The sequence below is a fragment of the Tarenaya hassleriana genome, unplaced genomic scaffold, assembly GCF_000463585.1.
Source record: "Tarenaya hassleriana unplaced genomic scaffold, ASM46358v1 Cleome4, whole genome shotgun sequence".
NCBI classification, from domain to species: Eukaryota; Viridiplantae; Streptophyta; class Magnoliopsida; order Brassicales; family Cleomaceae; genus Tarenaya; species Tarenaya hassleriana.
The window spans coordinates 5,912,538-5,931,955 of record NW_010966881.1 but is presented as its reverse complement, the minus strand read 5'-3'; the positions used below and the strand labels follow the sequence as shown (position 1 = coordinate 5,931,955).

At 39.2% G+C, this 19,418-nt stretch overlaps 5 protein-coding genes across 5 annotated transcripts; 1 reads left to right on the top strand and 4 right to left on the bottom strand.

Moving 5' to 3' along the window:
* Nucleotides 1-30: 30 nt before the first annotated feature.
* Nucleotides 31-2,866, bottom strand: LOC104824323 (probable protein phosphatase 2C 30). Its single transcript, XM_010556370.1, has 4 exons — nt 2,377-2,866; nt 1,029-1,373; nt 633-812; nt 31-525 (listed from the first exon to the last, which is right to left on the bottom strand). The coding sequence occupies exons 1-4, from the start codon at nt 2,764-2,766 to the stop codon at nt 361-363; spliced, it is 1,080 nt and encodes a 359-aa protein (XP_010554672.1). The 5' UTR covers nt 2,767-2,866; the 3' UTR covers nt 31-360.
* A 1,743-nt stretch (nt 2,867-4,609) lies between these two features.
* Nucleotides 4,610-5,619, top strand: LOC104824322 (em-like protein GEA6). The gene is made up of 2 exons (XM_010556368.2): nt 4,610-4,810; nt 5,269-5,619. Exons 1-2 carry the CDS (start codon nt 4,696-4,698, stop codon nt 5,403-5,405), a joined length of 252 nt encoding a protein of 83 aa, XP_010554670.1. The 5' UTR covers nt 4,610-4,695; the 3' UTR covers nt 5,406-5,619.
* A 794-nt stretch (nt 5,620-6,413) lies between these two features.
* On the bottom strand, nt 6,414-8,730 carry LOC104824321 (protein ESKIMO 1-like). The gene is made up of 5 exons (XM_010556367.2): nt 7,974-8,730; nt 7,700-7,871; nt 7,357-7,556; nt 7,061-7,219; nt 6,414-6,844 (listed from the first exon to the last, which is right to left on the bottom strand). Exons 1-5 carry the CDS (start codon nt 8,582-8,584, stop codon nt 6,484-6,486), a joined length of 1,503 nt encoding a protein of 500 aa, XP_010554669.1. The 5' UTR covers nt 8,585-8,730; the 3' UTR covers nt 6,414-6,483.
* A 1,766-nt stretch (nt 8,731-10,496) lies between these two features.
* LOC104824320 (zinc finger CCCH domain-containing protein 29-like) lies at nt 10,497-13,293 on the bottom strand. The gene is made up of 2 exons (XM_010556366.1): nt 13,101-13,293; nt 10,497-12,608 (listed from the first exon to the last, which is right to left on the bottom strand). Exon 2 carries the CDS (start codon nt 12,548-12,550, stop codon nt 10,739-10,741), a length of 1,812 nt encoding a protein of 603 aa, XP_010554668.1. The 5' UTR covers nt 12,551-12,608; nt 13,101-13,293; the 3' UTR covers nt 10,497-10,738.
* A 1,808-nt stretch (nt 13,294-15,101) lies between these two features.
* Nucleotides 15,102-18,900, bottom strand: LOC104824318 (protein SMAX1-LIKE 8). The gene is made up of 3 exons (XM_010556364.1): nt 17,581-18,900; nt 16,865-17,081; nt 15,102-16,639 (listed from the first exon to the last, which is right to left on the bottom strand). Exons 1-3 carry the CDS (start codon nt 18,810-18,812, stop codon nt 15,305-15,307), a joined length of 2,784 nt encoding a protein of 927 aa, XP_010554666.1. The 5' UTR covers nt 18,813-18,900; the 3' UTR covers nt 15,102-15,304.
* Nucleotides 18,901-19,418: the final 518 nt, after the last annotated feature.

The window sequence follows — 19,418 nt, the reverse complement described above, 5'->3', positions numbered from 1 at the left end:
AAACCAACAAACTTTGACGGAAATCTCACGAATCAAGGAATATTGGGCTTTCATTAGCTTATAATGGGCCTACAGATTCTTGAATACAGCCTAATAAAAAAAATTATTTTTCATTGAGCCTTATTAAAGGCCCAATAAATAAATAAATAGTCATCCGGAGTGTAGACGAACTACCATAATAGAAACGTTGTTTGTGGTGCATTTACATTATAACTCCCTAAAAATAAACCATACGCCAATATATTAGCGTTTTGTGTCCCCAATAATAACACGCTATTTACGTATGTATTTACATAATTATATATATGTAATGCATATGGAATCAAGATTTTAGTAACTACGACCTAATGGATTGAGAAATCATGGAACAAAACGTTGGAGATGAACTATGATGATACTTATATCATCCAAACACCCTCTTTCAGCTGATAGCTCTGCTAGCTTCTTGCATGCTGAAAGAGTCTTCGGATTCTCTAAGCCTACGCACCACGGTCGGACCATATCGACCGCTTCCTGGTTCGTTACCTATGACACGAAAAGGATAAAATATCGATTTCGATCTTCGAATTTGAAATCTGATGCACAAGAACAAAAAAGGGTTTAATTCTGAAAATGTTGGATTGAGATTTTACCTTGTCCCAAAGGCCATCAGATGCTAAGATCAAGAACTCGAGCTCGGGTTTGATGTGTAAGGTTTTGGTCTCGGGTTCGGCTGTTACCCATTGCTTGAGATATCGATCTCCGATTCCTCGTGAGACGGCTAACGTCCCCTGAATTCGCCATACGCCATTGCAGCAGTCCACATAACCACCCTTCACGACCAACAAAGAAACCCAATTCAAGAACAAACCATATATATGGTGCATTGGTGTCCAATAGTGTCGAACCATGAGTAACATTTTCCAAATAACAACAACAACAAATTCCAATTTTTGTTACATTACAATCATATGTATTATGTATATATATAATTCGATCTGTACTGCAATGACCATTTGAATCAACATCACACGGGATGATAAACTCACCAATGCTTCGATCCTCTTCAGCTCGTTTTCGACGGAAGGATGATGGTCGGAAGTGAGAGGCTCGGCCGCTCCATGGCGGCTCACGACCGCTCGGCAGTCACCGGCGTTGGAAACAGCGACTTCGTCGTTAGATATCAAAGCTGTGACGCAGCAAGTGCCTCCTCTCACTCCCTGCTTCAAGAACTCCTCGTCCGTTCTTAGGTATCCTACCCTTATCCCTCTCTCCATCCACCCTTCTTCCCCGTAACATTGCTCTAACCCTTCTTTAATGTTTCTATCCAAATTCATTGCCGCGTATTCGGCTGCCTTGGCTCCTCCATGCCCGTCCAATACACCAAACAATCCCTTTATGTATGTATATACTTATATAAGTGATTAATGCTTGTATAGAACATCTTTTTTTTTTTTTTTTTTGCAGTTCAAGTGAATTCAGCACTCAGATACACAGATCCAGAGCCGTGTTAGAGCAGGTACAAGCGCTGCACAGGACCCCACAACTTAGATGGGCCCACATTTGTTTAAAAAATTGTTATATTTATAATTTACAAGTGATATTTATTACAAATTTAAAATAGCAATTTTTTTAAGTTTTATTTAATTCACTTAAAAAAATAATTTTGACACTTTTTCAAATGAGGTGGATCCTTGTTTTTAAAAAATAAGTTTTTTTTTTATAAATTTATGGTATAAAATTAAAACTTTTTTTCCAACATTGATCATTTGTCATAATAATCAATTAATAAATATTTTTAGTTATATATAATCACCATATATTAAATTCATAAATTATTTATATTTATATCATTAAATTTATTAATTAATATAGTTTATAATTATAATTTTTTTATAAATCTAAAATAAAATCTATATTATTTTAGAATAACATTGATCTTTTAACTCTAATTATTAAAAATTATTTTTTTATATCATATCATTCATTTTAAATATTTGTTTTAAAAAATGATAAATCTTTAAAATATAGTTTTTTACATATTTTAATCATATATTATGATTATTTATTATTTCTAATAATATTATTATTATCACGATTATTGTTATTAATATTTTAATAATATTTATAAAAAAATATATTTAATTTTTTAAAATTAAAATTAAAATAAATAATTTTTTTTCTGGTCCCGAAAATGTTTGGGACGGCTCTGCACAGATCACAAGTCTTATGTCCTATATGGCGTTTATCTATGTAACCTTATAGTGTGGAAATACATGAAATTTAATCTCGGTATGAAGAAAATATATATTTTAAAAGAATTGGGAGTTATGGAAAGTTTATATAAATAATATATTAAATAAATTTTTAAAAGAATTGAGTGAATTTTCAAATTACCTGTATATGTGCACCTTTGGGATCGACCAAAGCGAAATAACGATCTTCCATTGGTCCTCGCTTACCTCTCTTGCAGTAGACCGAGTAACCATCTTCATCCACGGCTATATCCTCCGCTCTCGGCGTCTCCTCCACCGCTTCCGCCGCATTCCATGCAGCCGCCGTCGTAACCGCCGCCCCGACGTCAAGCCTCGGCGGTCTCTTCCTCTTCAGCGAAGTCTCGTGATCAGACACAGACCTGTAGTGCCTCCTTGCCTGACACGTCAGCTCCGGCGTCAACAACAGTCGAGGAGAAGACGGCGAAGTTTTGGCCGCCGCCGTCGGGGAGAAAACCGGCGACTGCGGCGACAAGAACACCGGCGATGTCGGAGCCGTCACTGCTGCAGACATCGCGAAGCTGTCTCTGTGATTTTCCGTCTGAACGATCTCAGGGAATCGGAATCTTGAGAGATGAAAGCAAAAATAGGGATTTTTCTTTTGGTGACTTGGTCACGTCGAGAATGCGATGATGACCGTAGCAGTGAGCGGTGGAGGGAGTTTTATGACTGAAAACGGGTCAACGGTCAACGACGATCATGGATTCATGTCTCTCCCGTGATAATTTTATTCAAACCCTTCTATGACCGAGTCTACAACAAAACTTACCATATTCGCGTAAAATTTAAGTAATTTACCCACAGCTTATTGCATGTTTTTTTTATAAAAATTATCGGATTAATTTTTTAGACCAAATTAAACCTTAATTACTCCTAATGATACATAAAATGGCTGTTTCAAAGGAAAGTAATTGAAGTAGTCTGGTCAAACTTGAATTCGTTGCCATTTATAAAAAAAAACTTGAATGCGTTGCATTCGTTATGGAAGTTGAGTTTTATTTTAATATTGGAATCTCAATTATATAAAGACAATTTAGTATACAATGTGGGTATAACAAATTCGAGAAGGTATAGGTTTAGGACTAGATCATGCACGCATTCGTTATCTGAGGCAGTACTCATGCATAATTTTTTTAATTAAACTCTTAATACCATTTATTTTTCTGGAATGTTATGTGTATTTCGATGGAAATTATATTTTGAGTTGTAAAATTGGATTGTCCCTTTTAAAAGGTTTATCCTATAGGAATACTCTTGTTTTTTTATGGATTAATATAACTATTACTAAAAATTTAATGCTAGTTTTCATAAAAAAAATTATGAAAAAGGAAAATAAAAAAAACTTAGGTTGGTTGTTTTATGAAATTTTGGATAAAACAAACATACAAACTATTTCCTCATTGGGGTCAACGGTCAACGAATCTGAACACACACAAAAGTCGGCGGTTTACGCTTCAATCATGTCCGTTATCATCGACACAAGGGCAACGGTTTCTGTGCTGTGGACCGACAATTCCTTTCAAAATGCATACAGTATACAAGTATAAATTCCTAAACACACGTAATATACACGTAGCGTCTATCCAAATTTACGGCTGAAAAAAAAATTACAATTTCATAATTTTTACCGGAGTAAATTCGACTTGTAATGCGACAAAATATATTGAAGCATTCGTTGGGTAAACACAAACTTGTTCTCATTTGCACCTTTTTTAATTTCATGAAAACCAAACAACAACTTAGCTCCGAAGGAAAATAACCCGTTTGACCCGGCAAGCCATATATATCCACGAGAAGCCACGTCCTTTTTCCATTTATTCACAATATGCATCTGTTTTCATTCTCGACCAAAAATGAAATGTACAAGATAGGTTTGCTGACCATATCAACATTCTCTTTACATTACTTCTTCGCGTAAAAATCGATTCGACAGAGGAATATATATGTATATATGTGTATTAGTGTATATACCATAATCGTCCATAATTAGTCATTATGTCACAAATTGTTGTTAAATATTGACCACGGATCACCTAGCTGTCTAGAGTTCGTAACCAAAATTTTATATATAACAAAAAGAGAAAAACGACCTATCTAAAAAATAAATATAAAAGGCAAATACTAGGCACGGACAATGTGGGAGACACATAATCCACGCGTTGAACAAACAAGGCACTTCCAATTATACGTCAGCGAAAAAGAAAGAACACGTGGCATTCTCAGCACCAAAAACACACGTAATGATCTCCCTTGTTCGGCCACGTCGGACATCCACGTGGCGACACATGCAATACCCGATCTCCGAACACTCCCATGTGACCGTTTCCTCTGCTATAAAGGTTGCTTGGCCTCACCATCGTCGTTACACATCGCTCGTTTCACAGTTGCATATAGCGACAACGCTCTCTTCACACACAGATACACACACATATATCTAGATATAATGGCGACTCAACAAGAGAGACAAGAGCTGGACGAGAGGGCGAGGAAGGGAGAGACTGTCGTCCCCGGCGGCACCGGCGGCAAAAGCCTCGAAGCTCAGGAGCATCTCGCCGAAGGTCTTTCTCTCTATATATGTATCTATATCTATATATGCGTGTGTCTGGCGTATGTTTGTATAATTATACCACGTACATGGCATGATGATGTCATATGAGAGTATATAAATGGTTTTGCTTCGTTTAAAGAACTGGAAATTACTGAGGAGTTCACTCGTTCTTTACGCAGAACGGGAAAAACGAAATGAACAGACAAAACGAGGAGGACTGTATTCTGAATATGCATGTACTTACATATACATGGATATAGGCATGAACGTACGTGCATGTGCGTACGTCCTTTTGGATCCTAGCATAGTGCGCGTGCCCGTGAACATATATATAGCACTTTAAGCATAATGTTGTACGTGAAGGGGGCATAGTTCACCCCAGAGAGAGGGAGAGATCATGTATATATGATTATGTGTATTGATGCATATATATGTGGTGAATTGTTGGGGGGATGATGATTTACCAAGGGAGGAGCCGAGGAGGGCAGACGAGGAAGGAGCAGCTGGGAACGGAGGGGTACCAGGAGATGGGACACAAAGGCGGCCTCAGCACGGGAGACAAGCCCCGTGAGGGCGAGGACGTCGAAATCAGTCCCAAGACCTAACCCTTAAGTTGGATCCACACTCGACGTGTATGAAGCATATATATGTCTTCATGAATAATGTCTTTAATTACGTGGTTTGGGGTCTTTCCTTTGAATGTTCTTGTCTTGTCTTCGTGTACTTATAGTTGCCTTTAAGTCTTTCGTTTTGTATTTCGCAACATCCGATGTAATGTCTTATGAACAAATGATCTTTCAAGAACGGAAGATTCGAGTATAGAGAAATGCAATATTCCCTCAGCAAATAAATGCAATAAACCCCCGATACATGGAATGTAAAGAGGTTCCCTCGTTAAATTTTAAAGCCTTTTTTGACCTTTCAATAAAATTAGAAGTTTTATGTTTTAAATTCATTCACTCTCTTGGATTCCAAGAGAATTTATAAATTATAAATTTCTTATAATAAAAAAACTTCTTTTTAACATTTTGTTATATATTTACGTTGTTCTTGACCTTCGACCAAAGTATCGAAAATTGAATTATATGGATGAGATACGTTCGTCGATCTTTAGAGTCTATATTTTATTCAATCGCCGATTTTTATATTCGTTTTTTCAAAAACCCGATCTTAAAATTTTATATCTTTAGAGGCTATATTTTATGCTTAAAAATTATTGAATTCATAAATTTGGTGAAAATTAAGAGGAATATTTTATGCACAATTGATAAATCATTTTGGAATATTTTACAGCCCCCCCCCCCCCATCAATGGATAAGAAAAACAAAGTGTTAAGTCCCTCTAAGATCTACCCCTCTAATATATGAATCATCAAAAGTGGAAAAATATAATAACATTTCACCGTTACAACCCCAGAAGAGTAAGAAGAAAAACTTACAAAGGGGGTGACGAGCGTGAAATGATACCAGCGTAGAGGAACTCGTTCCATGTGTCGGGCAAGCCCGGGAGACACCAGTGGATGCAGTCTGCGTAGGTTGTCGGAACTGTCGACCCCATCAATGGATAAGAAAAACAAAGTGTTAAGTCCCTCTAAGATCTACCCCTCTAATATATGAATCATCAAAAGTGGAAAAATATAATAACATTTCACCGTTACAACCCCAGAAGAGTAAGAAGAAAAACTTACAAAGGGGGTGACGAGCGTGAAATGATACCAGCGTAGAGGAACTCGTTCCATGTGTCGGGCAAGCCCGGGAGACACCAGTGGATGCAGTCTGCGTAGGTTGTCGGATCGGCCTGTTGCTCCGCCGTCAGCATCTTCCCTTGCCGGATGGTGTAAACCGAAGTGTGTGCGTCTTTCCTGTATTCGGAGAGTCTAGTGATGTTCAGGAAGCGAACCGGGACCTTGAGAGAATGCGTGACGTTTTTCGCTACGGCAAACAGCCTGTAGTCCGTCCCCACGCTAAACGGCATCGACATGTTTAGAATCGGTCTGGTCTCTAACGCACACTTTATACCGTCTGGGTTCTCCCAATCCAAGCTCCTGCAAAATCAATACCATCTCGTTACATTTTATATGAAAGAGGAAATAGAATATCGAAGAGGTGGTTATATGCGGTGGTTTACCAACTAATTTGTTTCAATGGTTTAATCATATTATATAATTGTATACATTGAAAACATAATTATAACATGTTAGTTGCAATTATGATGGTGATTAAGAAAAGATTACGAGGGAGAGAGGAAAGAGTAAGTGTACTTGATATGGAGAGGAGACATGCTGCTGAAGAAGACAGTGGTGTGGTTAGGGTCAATGTTTTGGTCAACCCAGTCTCCCCAAGTCTTCAACACCCTCCCGTACGCTGTCGGCCGTTCGATCTCTTCGTACTCCGTGTCCCCGTTATCGAACGATCCTCGTCTACGTGATTACAACGTATTGCACAGTTACTACGTACGTATGTACATGCATGTACGCATGCATATATGTGTAATGGGTATGCTTATATATGAGCTCATGCATATGGATAGTGCGTACGTGTGTGTATATGTACTTACAGGACTTTCATAGAGAAAGTGTTCATCCACCATATGTAGGTGTTGAAGACCAAAAAGTCAACGCCTCTCCAGTTGACTCCATGCTTTTGGATCGACTCCGGCATTATTATACGGTTCAAGATGCTGTGCATGTTCGGATCATCCGAATTCGACTCTACCAAAAATGGTGCCCAGTAGAACTCCACCGTCGCATTATAATCCTTTTTTTCTCCACAATTTTAAAAAATATTTTTTCAGAAGATAGAATTTTAAATAATTATTTCTTTAGTGGAACAAATATTATATTACACATTTGCCAATATCCTCAATTTCAACAAATTTACAGAGAGAGAGAGAGAGGAACCTCGACTTTGAAGATGGAGAGAGAACCGGTCTTGTTCAAGGTCTTCCGGCCAGGAGGAATCACAGATTGGACCAAACAGACCATTGATTCCCACTGGTTTCTGTTGAGGGAATCCCCCACGAACATCAGTCTCTTGTTCCTCAGCTTCTCCAGCAACAATCTCGCTTTGAACCTTCCCCCAAGACACAACACAGATGGGAACAAGAAGATGAAAAACTCTATCAGATCCGGGATACTAACAGACGAATTTAAAATCCAATGGGTTTGATTTTACTTTGGCAAAGAACAGTCTCTGGGCTGCCATCTCCAGTTCTGATACAGAGAATCTTTTCTCCCATTTCTCATGCACGTCACTTGCGCCGTAAGAAACTCGCACTGATCCTCTTCGTACAACGGATGAGTCTCGTTGTCGAACACCCATTCTCCGGTGAAGAGATCGCAATCCTCCGGCGGAATCTCCACGTCTCCGTCGTCTTCTTTCTCCGGAACCACCGCCATCTCTATCTTCTTATCCTCCTCCTCTTCGTCTTCCTTAACATCCTCGGTTTTCTCTTTCTCTCTCGACGTCATAATCTTCGTTTCGTCGGTGTTCCTGACAGATTCCTGAGCTGGATCTTCGTTTTTCGCCGATTCTTGATCTGGGTTTGCGTTCTTGATCGATTCTTGATCAACCAGGATCGTCTCCTTCGGTCTCTCCTGGACATCGGTGGGTTTAGAGCTCGAGAACGGGAAATCGGCTATGGATTTCACGTCCTCGTTGTACATAAAAACACCGAAGAGGAACATAGAGAAGACGACAACGAAGATCGAGAGATTACTGTTCTTCCTCTGCTTCATTCCAGCCGCTGTGTCGAACAGTGGGACTTTTCTTCTTGAAGGTTGCATCTGAAACAGAGGAAACTTTCCACAGCTTTTTTAATATCTATACGCGTGAAGGATATAATGAGAAAGGAGAATCGATGGTAATATAAGAGAATCGAAAACAAGACCGGAAGGGGAAAAAATCGATAATACGAATTAGGTTTCGTATTATTGATGATGTAATTAGTTTATGTTATTGTTTGTTTTGTTTGGTGAGATGTGTTTTTCTTGAACTGGTCTCTCTTGGTGGAGAAAGAAACATAAGTTGTTATATACTCTCTATCGTTTTCTCCTTTTTTTAAATGCTCATTTAAAATAAAATATTTCTTCTTCCAACCCATTTTGCTTAACTAATCTTATTTGTGGCTGCTAAATAATAATAAAGTTAGAATAGAAAGATAAGAGTGGGTTCAAATATATATATATACAGTTTGGCCAAATGCTCGGCCAAGAGATCATTTTTTTTTTCAAAAAAAAATTAAACTACAATTTTGTGTATATGTTGGTTCTAGATATCCAAAAAAGTCTTGAGTTTTATAAAAACAAATTAAAGTTATTTTCTAATTAAAAAAATTTTACAGTGATTTTATAGTTTATAATAAATACAAAATAAAAAATTTTATAGGTGAGGAGTTTTCCAGTGTTGTGATTAAACAACTTGACATCGCTTAATTAATAATTTAAGCATGGATTAGCACCAATTAATTAATTTAGTCTTTCATTTTCACTTAACAACTATGCGTCTACCACACCATGCTCGAGAGGTCGATGCTTTTATGAGACCCTGAAAAAAACCTTGACAATTTGATAAATGACTTTAGAAACTTTATGTTTTAGAAAAGTAAAGACTAAGGAATCTCATGTGATATTAATAGTAATAATCCCGCCAACCATCCTTCTATATTTTCCCCTTATTTTCTTTTTATTGATTTAATTTTTTTTTTGGTTGGATCGTGTGCACTTTGTTTCAATCCATTTCCTCTTGGACGTTGGTTCGGTATTTGAATCATTGCTTTTAACCCAAGCCAAAGGATCTATACGCACAATATATATACGATTATTTATTTTATTTCACGTGAGGTTCTCCACGTGTGTAATGATTGCTCTTGCATTATATATATATATATATGCACACGCATTTGTGTAAACCTTTATCTAATTAGTTTTGAAAGGTTACTATATTAAATCTTGATCTTTTACTTTGAACTATTTTATATCCGAATTGTAAGCAATTAAGGCGTACCCGAAAAGATATATGCGACAAACTTTTACATTAATTTTACAAGATAATAGGAATATTCACTAGTTTATATAGTTGTAGGTTTAAAATATGTTAGTGTTTGATATGAGGTTTTTGAAGTTCAATGTTTTTTTTTCACTTTAATAAAAAAAATAGTAGGATTTAATACGAGTTCCAATGTTTATTCACTAACGTTTCATGGGACTACTCACATGTTGTTTACTCGTAGTTTATAAAGGATACCTAAATTCAACTGTATAAAATGTATATGCAAGATATTTTGCAAGAGAGCTTTAGGTTTGGTGGAGATATATAATTGAAATGTATAGTTTCAACATTAAAAACTTAAATAAAAATACCGAGAGAACATTTTTTTTACGAGTTCTCTCGATGATTTAATGATTATTTTTAATCAATAATTATAGTATTTTCAGTCCATTTAGTGCTTTCTTGAAATATTGAAGAAAATTAAGAGTTTAAATTGATATATCTCCTTGGGGTTAGAACCAACTCATATCCAAGTCTTCAAGTCTTCGTCTAAACATTACAATTCCAAAATGTTCAATTGGGCTTATGCGGCCCACTTAAATTATTCAGCCCAATGGAGGACGGATTTTGTAATTGGTTTTCTCGTATTTACATTTTCACCCCTCAAAATCCCATATATTTCTCAAAATACCAAACATTTAAATTGGAGAAGAGAACACCCCAATTTACATTACGCGCACTTGTGTCGGAACTTGAAAGACATGACAAGAGCCAATATGAATGAACTGAACTCTATATTATTATCAGCTTTCTCACTAAGTTTCCTTCATAGCACCCCTACTTGTCCTTTCTTCTTCTGATTCATCTTTCTATGGCATCTAACTACAAACCTTACGCTAAATCAAAGAATAAATGTGCAGAATCTGTCCGAAGAATCCATAGCCGTTTGCCTAAGCCACGATCTGTTCTTGCTCTATGTACATTTGCTCCGCCCACCACCGAAGCTTCTCCCGAGCCGCCACAGCGGCATTTCCAGCATGCCCGACTCTTCCGTTCATACCAAAGGCTCCCCCCTCCGGTGCACTGTCTTTCACCAGGGAGTTAACCCACGACACGTCTGGCTCGTCCCTGTAGTCTCTGATGCCAAAGGAGATGCTCCGTCTCAGCTTGTTCAGCTCATCTCCTTGCGTCATTCCCCACTCGAGCTTTCCGCTCAGGGATCTCCAGCCCGAGAGGTCTGACGACGAGGGGGCAGTGGCTGCTGCTGCAGAAGACGGTTTGAAGCTCAGGCTGCGTTTCACAAAGGCAGAGGATCTCGAGTTCATCACCGCTGCTGCAACAGCTGCGGATGATGACTCGAATCCTGGGGCGGGTTTCTGCGCTTTCCTGGCTGGTGACGAAGAATATGGATAGTAGTTCATGTTTTGGCTTGGAGACTGCAACTGTGATGGTGTCGAAGAAGAGGATAAGCTCTGCAATGGAGGACCCAGGGAAGAAGAATCGAACCCCATTTGGCCATTCTGGTTATCCAAACCAAGAAGCCTCATTTCCATCTCCATATCCAAATCTCGGGCATTCAAAGCAGATTTCAACCTACTACCGGAGAGCTGCAAAGCTGGAGGAGTAACGTTAACGTTAAGGTTGTTAACCCTATTCTGCCACAACCCTCCGTTCCTTGGAGACGAAGAAACACTCGAGGAATATGATAGAGCCGATGAACTGAGGGTCAGGGGGGACATAACCGACATCTCTGTGCTGCTAACTGGAGATTGAGAACAGTTGGACCTTGGAGAAACCATGGCTGAACCAGTGGATGCATTAACAGGACGCACCTCCTCGGGTTTGTGTGCAAAGAAACAAACTTTCCTCGCACAGCCCGTTTCATCTTTGCAAAGCCTGGTTCTGTACTGTGCTGGGTGAAGCCATGACTCGAAAATACCATGGGCGTACTCACAGGAATCTCCCTTTGGACAAGACCCTTTGCGAAACTCGGGACATGGAACACATGTGTAAGGGTACTTCCTCAGGTCCCTCCTCCTCGCATTTTCGCCCGGATGGACAAACGGGCACTCGGTCCAATCATGGGAATAAGCCCTGGAGCAAGGCTTAACCTTGAAACTGTACATCCTAAACTCATCCGTTCCATATATCCCTTCGTTGATATCCGGAAGAGATGCATCGGCTGGATATTTAGTCGTATGATTGGCCAAACCCTTGTGTTCTCCTCCATCTTTCTCTTGGTTAAGGACATGATCAACCAAACTAGCCGAGCCAAGACCACCATTCAGCAACAATTCCACCGCCTTTCTGTTCCGGGCGGAGACAAATCTTGAAAACCGAGCAATAAGGTCCACGGGCTTATTCCCATTAGCATCAACGCTGAAAGACAGAGCAGAAGCATCAAGCAAGAGCTTGATGACCTCAACAACAGACCAAGCACAGCCTGCAACAGCACAATGAAGGGCAGTGACCCTTTCTTCACCGCAAACTCTGTTCACGTTGGCTTTACCCGTGGAGATGATATACTTTAGAACCTCTGTGCTGCCATACATGGCAGCTACCATGAGAGGGGTCCTCTCTTCAAACCCCATCTTCTTGGACCCGACCCTTCTGCAATACCAGAAGCTTGGCTCGTCCACATCGAGACCTTTACTTTCAACCTCTCTCCGGAACGCTGCAAGATCATCACAGGCTGCAAATTCGAGCAAACTCGAACTGCAACGTATGGTTTCCTCTTTCTGCCTCCTGAATTCGCCTTCCATTTGGGGATTCGAAGAGCACAAGTTTGCTCTTTGAGCCGCTGCACGCTCCGGGCAAGTCCTGCGGATTCAAGGACGACAGAGAAAATCTTAGGGGCTGATTCGGAGTAGACGAAAAAAACGCAAGAAATATATGTTTGGTTGATGAGAAACTGCGAGAAAACAGCAACCCCAACAGACTCTAACAAATACGAGAGGGTTCCCGAATTTAAAAACAATGAAAACGTAATCGAACTCAGATTCCAAGTTTTCCTCCCATTAATTTACCATTTCTAACATTCCGATGCCTCAATTTAAGCCAATATGAACAAGTAGTCGATATTTGTACCCTACTACAAGTAAGACAGGTCAAATAACAAGCGAAGAACCAGGAAATTTCCGAAATTTCAGTTCAAGAAATCGAAAACCCACCAACCCAAAACCCTCGAAAATCAATAATCTAACTAGAAATACCCAAAACTTCAAACCAAATCAACACCACGGAACCAGAGCGAAATTACCCAACACGAGAAGAAAGGTGAGGAAACAAAGAATTATAAAAAAAAACAATTACCTAGAAAAAGCTTGCAGCGAGAGAGATACACAAATCGAAAGTTGGAGACTTTTTTTAGGATGAATTTGCTCTGAGGATCAGATGAAGTAGAAGGAGAGAGTGGGGGTCGTAAGAAATAGCAGCGAGAGACGAAGGCTCCTTTAAAGGAGGGTGCTTCGCCGCGAAGAAGAAAGGAAGCAACATTGTTTATTTCGTCTCTCTTTCCTTAGTCAAAAAACCAAATTCAAAGATGAAGCCGTCGCTGTTCTGCTGACTGTCTGCCATGCTGATAATATGTTTTAAAAAAAAATTCATATTTTCCATCAAAACACATTAAAAAACCCATTATTTTTTTTTGTTAAAGAAAAAAACCCATTATTTTAACAAAAGGAAATATCTTTTATTTTGATAAAAAAGCAGCTAGCTTTCTTGGGACAAAAATAACAGTTCCAGTCCCAATATATTTATTTGTTTATTACCTCGTGAGTTGGTTTGTATTGAGACTATGATTTTAAAATCCAAGGAACAAGGTTTTTTTTTTTATAAAGGAAACATCATATTCCTCGTGTAAATTTGGCTTTCTTTTATGATATTAGAGTAAAGTAAAATATACAGATGATAAACCCATATGCGTATTAAGAAAAAAAATGATGATGGAATAGGCATATAAGATACTGAACAAGTGTAAGAAAGTTTGTAAAATGATCGTATAAATAAGCGTGAATTCTCCAAAAATATATAAGTTTCTCAACATTATATTCCACAATGCTATATTCTTTATTTTCAATTTTGCATGGATGAAAAAAATCAATATACCACGACCAAATCAATTAGAATCAAAATAAATAAAACTGATTCGAATAAAAATTTATTTGATATAATTTATTTTATTATAAATTTAATTAAATTTAAACTTATAATCAAAATAGAGAAATATTTTAATTTAAACTCAATATATATTATTTGAAAATAAATCAAATATACTCACTCCTCTAATGATGCGAGTGAGGAACACGCGCTATGTGAAAGGCATGAACGCGTGATAAAAAAGTGACAATGATTGTATCTGTCTTTTACTTCGCCACCCGCTTTCCCTTTTCCCCAACTCCTTATTTATCAATTTTCTCCTCCTTTCTCTTTATAAAATATACAAAAAAAAAAAACAATATAATCATCACAATATTCAATTATCGTTTCTCTTTTATTTATTTTGTTATTTTATATTTGGTCCACACAAAACATGTTGGACTTAGTCTATGCTTTTTTTTATGGATGGGTTGACCTCCATGGTTTAAACTGTGCATTTTCTTGGAAACCCACTAGCAATTACATTAGGATATGTTTGGTCACTGAGAAATTATTTGACTTATCCCTAATCTCATAGCTAGTAAACGAGGAAGAATAAATTGTTATGATTTCAGTAATATATTTTTCTTTTTCTTTTTATTTTTGTGTTGGCCAGCCGGTATATAGTATATCTATAATCTTAAATAAAATTTTATTATAATAAAATGGCGCAAAATGAATTATATGCAAGAGATAAACCGCATGAAATATTTAGGTTTAAAAGATGCAGAGTTATAAATATTTTAATATTTTAAGATATTCTTTAAAATGGAGAAGACATAGTTTAAATAACAAAAATTTATTATTTTGTATACATCTAAAAAAAATGTGTGGAAACATTGTGGAATTGATGTTGCAAATTTTATAATGCTATATTGTATCTTATTGGGCTATGACAAATAATTGGGCTTGGTCTAGTTGGCCCAATAATTCTGTGAATTAAAATGAAGTTGCCTCCACTTGGTTTATTGTAGATCCAAAGTCATAAGCTTGTTAACTTATTCTCATTAGGGCTGAAATATTTTTTTTTGTACAAATGATTTTAAATATATATATAAGACATTTATGTTCTTATTTGGGCCTGGCAGTGGCACTCCCATTTTATACATCTATCTTCTTATTCTAATTAATTTTTTAAACGTCATTTAAAAAAGCAAATTAATTATATATGCAGTCAAACAACAAAATTTACACAAAATGATTATACAAAAAAAAGGAACACCCCATCAACAATTGCATGATACACACAAAAAAAAAAAAAAAGCTTCGGCCAAAACAGAGGACCTTACTCTACCTTATATTATACATCCAAACAATAAGAACACGTGTTTTTTTTTTTTTTTTTTTGCAGTTTCCCCCAACCTTCCTCCTCTTATAGCTCACACGATCTTACATGGAAGAAGTCCATTTACCTGGTCGAGATCACGACCAATGACTCTTACAACAGAAGTAGAAGTGATCTCGCCGTACCTTTCTCGAGCTTCCATGAATGCTCTGCTTATTACTCTCTCCACCAAATCTTTGCAGACATCTTTACTGTCCGAGAAATAAACAGTTGCGATCAAACGTTCCATTATTTTCGGGTCTATCTCTATCGAGCAATCACATTTCACTCTCTTCTTCAGCGTCTCTATGATGTCCTTCTCGATTCTTTCCGCTAAGCCATCAAAATCGAAGGGCTTGAATGGAACGGTCACGACTCGGGTCTCACTCGTGAAGGTTTCTTCTAACCAGAGCTTGGCGTTCTTGTCAGATGGAACTGTTTCCGGATTTTCGGTATCTTGGGCTGGAACGTTCAGATCAAGAACTCCGGTTGTCGCCCTGTGAGATCGTTTCGTTGTCTCTGAAATCTCGCTTCTCTCTTGAGTTTTGTCGAAACCCGTAAGCTTCCTCTTGTTCATCGAGCTCGGGCTGGAAATGCATCTCAGATATTGTAACGTGGAAGCGATTTCGACCGATACCTCCACTTTTCTTACCTTGGCTTCCAAGATTCTGTCCTCTGAATAACAGAGAGAAGAACCCTTTGTTGTTCCAGAATGTTCTGACGACGACGAAGTTGCCACGAACGTTGTGTTTCCTATGCCAACTTCTCTCCCGTGCGAATCCTTAAACTTCCCAGACTGAACGGCCATTGACAAGCTCCTTTGAAGCTGTTCATCTGCCCTGTCTAAATTCTCGAGAAAGACTACACAGAAGGGATTCTTACACAACCCTTCAAAGACATAATCAACCATTGTCCTGCCCCTCAACCTCACCTCATCGCCGAGATCAATGCCCATGAATCTTTTTTCGCTCTGATACATTATCTCGGCAACTGCAAGCGCGATTCTGTGCTTGCCCACGGGATCAGGCCCGACAAAATGAAACCACAAGTCTCTTCTCATGCCGACATTATGCTGGTGTGCCATTGAACTGCTGATAACCCTAGCAGCCTCGTTTTGCCAAGAAACTCTCTCGGTTAACTTTCTGAAAATTATCTTGAAACTCTCTGTAGTAAAATCTCTCTCGGATAATGAGGGTCGGGACTGAGAAAGATCTTTGTCGTGACTTGTCTCGACTTGATTTTCACTCATGTGCTTCTTAACCTCGTTTCCAGAGGCGACGGAACATATTCCAAGGTTCAGATCAATGGCGACCGAATTATCTGAACCGGTTGAGACAGAAACACTGCTCCCAGACCTGAGGACACTGCCCGAGTCAAGCCCTTCTTTGGTCTGCACTGAGGAGATATAAACACACGTTCAAATTAACTTCACCATAAGCGATATATCGATTGAAGTCAAACCCGAGCGAGAAAACTTGTCATCCAAGAAACATGATCAAAAGATGAACCATATAGAAATTCTTGCATGCGATTTATCATATAATTGTTATCTAGACCTCGGTTTCGGTTAGGATCTGAGAAAATGGATGCTTATGTAAGAGAGAAAGATACGGACCTTCGAGCCAGATTCTTGGTTTAAATCGATCCCTGTCGTGGTCATCTGTAACCAAGGTGGCAAAGTAGATTGGTGCTGATCAGATACCGGTTTGGTATTTGGTAAACCAGCTATTTCGTTCTTCTGATTCCGGTTTTGTGCGTAACCGGAGAAGGGTAATTTCAATTCAGAAGGGCTTGAGAAGAATCCACCAAACGGAACAAATGACCCCATCAAACTGCAGCCAATTTCATCGCATGAGAATCCAAGACTAATAATTATGCATCTATACTCACGCATATACATACAGTAATACACGTATACACGGCATAATCAGAGAATACAAGTTTATGAAGGAATCTATAAGTCAGAATTAGAGATCTTCCGCTATAATATTAAATATTAAATTTGTGACTTTTATAATACATCACATCTTGAAACTAAGGGGAAAAAAAGCAGTTTAAGTTCAATAAACAATTAAGCAAAAAAGAATTAGTAGCAGACTCAAGATCCTAACTTTTAAAAAATTTCAAGATTGTGAAAATCATTCGTTTCTCTTCTCCACCGACAGCCATAAATTTCCAAAATAGTTGTACAAAATTTACAATGTTTTTTATATTTATTAATTTCGCCCAGAACTAGAAGGGAAAGATTCTGTCGTAAGGAAGCGTTTGGCGATACGCAGTAGCGGATTCGCGTTTGCGATTGCGTTCTTGAGAGAGAAGAGAGAAAATTACCTGGACTTGGGGAAAGATTTGTCAGCCAAACAAGGCCTAAGAGAAGTGATGGTGAGTACCTGCAGATCCCAATCCTTCTCCACACCTTGAAACCTCCTCACGAACTTATAGTAAACCTCGTCGCTTGTCGCCGCTCCGATCAGCCAAACTCTCCGACCATGTCTCTGCAACAACTCCGACACTCTTCCCACGATGTAATAAGCCGCCGCCGACTCGCCGTTGCTATCCGTGAACGCCCTCAGATCCCCGTAGTTCAGGATCAACCCTGGCCCCGAGCTGTCCTCCACGAGCTTGCCCAATTCCTGAAACCTCTTGTCCACGTATGTCTTGTCGAACTTTCCCGATATTTGTCCGGAAATGTCGTTTCCGATGTTAATCGCGCTTAATCCGTTGAGCTCCGACGGCAGGATCCCGTCGGTTCGCTTTCCCATAGAATGTAAGAAGTCAGTGAGAGCACCGTACGCTGATAAACCCACCAGCAGGGGATTCCTCCCCGTCCCCCTCGCTAGGACAGCCCCAATTCTCCGATGAATCGCGTCCTCGTCGAACAAACCGCCGAAATTCCGGTACGGGATGGTGAAGCTCCGTCGGACCGGGTGGAGAACCGACCCGGAGCCCGGATCCGGATCCTCCGCGACGTTGCAGAGGAACAGCGGAGGCCCATGAGAGTGAGGATACCGGAGAACGTGAGGGACCGGTCGGATAATCGAGAGCTTCAACTCGGAGCTCCGAAAACCCGCTTCGCCGAAGACCCGACTCACAACCGGGTCATCGAGAATCGACAGAATCAGCTGACGAAGCTCCACTTTGACGCAGGAGAGCGCGCTCTGGTTCTGCTGCTGAGACATCTCGTGGTAGAGACGGAAATTCTCTGGCAGTCTCCGTTGATGGGCCTGAGAGCGCTTGATCGCCGCCATGAGAGAGTTTGAGACGGGTGGGTCGTCTGATCTGGACCCGGATCCGGATTGACCCGACTGGATTCGGTCGAGGGAAACCATGAGGCAGAGGTCGAGGGCTCGAAACTGGAGACGGGGAGAGTAAGCGGAGTTGCGGGCGCGAGAGCAGGCGTCGCGGAGGAGAGAGGAGGAAGGGAGAGAGAGGAAGGCGGAGACGGCGTGAAGCGACGTCGTTTGGGTGTGGCCTCGCTTTCGCGCCACGACCACAGCCTCATCGAGCGCCTGAGCCGCCTCCTCCGTCAGGCATTGCCTCGCTACACTCACCGGCGTCGGCATCGCCGCCGGAGAAAATATGTATGAGACCGACAACACAGAAATTTTTTAATCGGATAAAAGCAAATAAAAGGGAAAACCTTAAAAGAAATGAGAGTCAGGTAATTTATTTTACCACTTTTAGTTTTTTTTTTAATTTATTTTTGGTGCGTGAAAACTGATGTGGGAAAATAAATTTATTTAACGCTTAGGCACACACTGTTATGACCCACATTTGAGTGGGTCCCACTGGCGAAGGCGGGCCCCGCTCAACATAAGAGAGTGAGGCTTTGGACGCCAACAGGTGTTGGATTTGGATACGGAGATTCTTGTTGCTTTGTCTTTTTAGATCTTTTTTTTTCATACGTTGTCGTGTCAAGTCTAATTATTGATTTATATTTTACACAAAAAATTCTCTCTTTTAATTTAATTTTACTGTGAATTATGTAATTAAGAAAAAAACAAGATATACAAAATTATTTAGTTTTAAAATATTTTTCAATATAACGAATTATTATTTGATATTGGTTATTGTATGATTTCTCCACATCTAATATATTGTTTTCTCGTCGCATAAATCCGATATGAAGCTTACAGCTAGAAATGCATATAATTATGAAAAAATAAAAA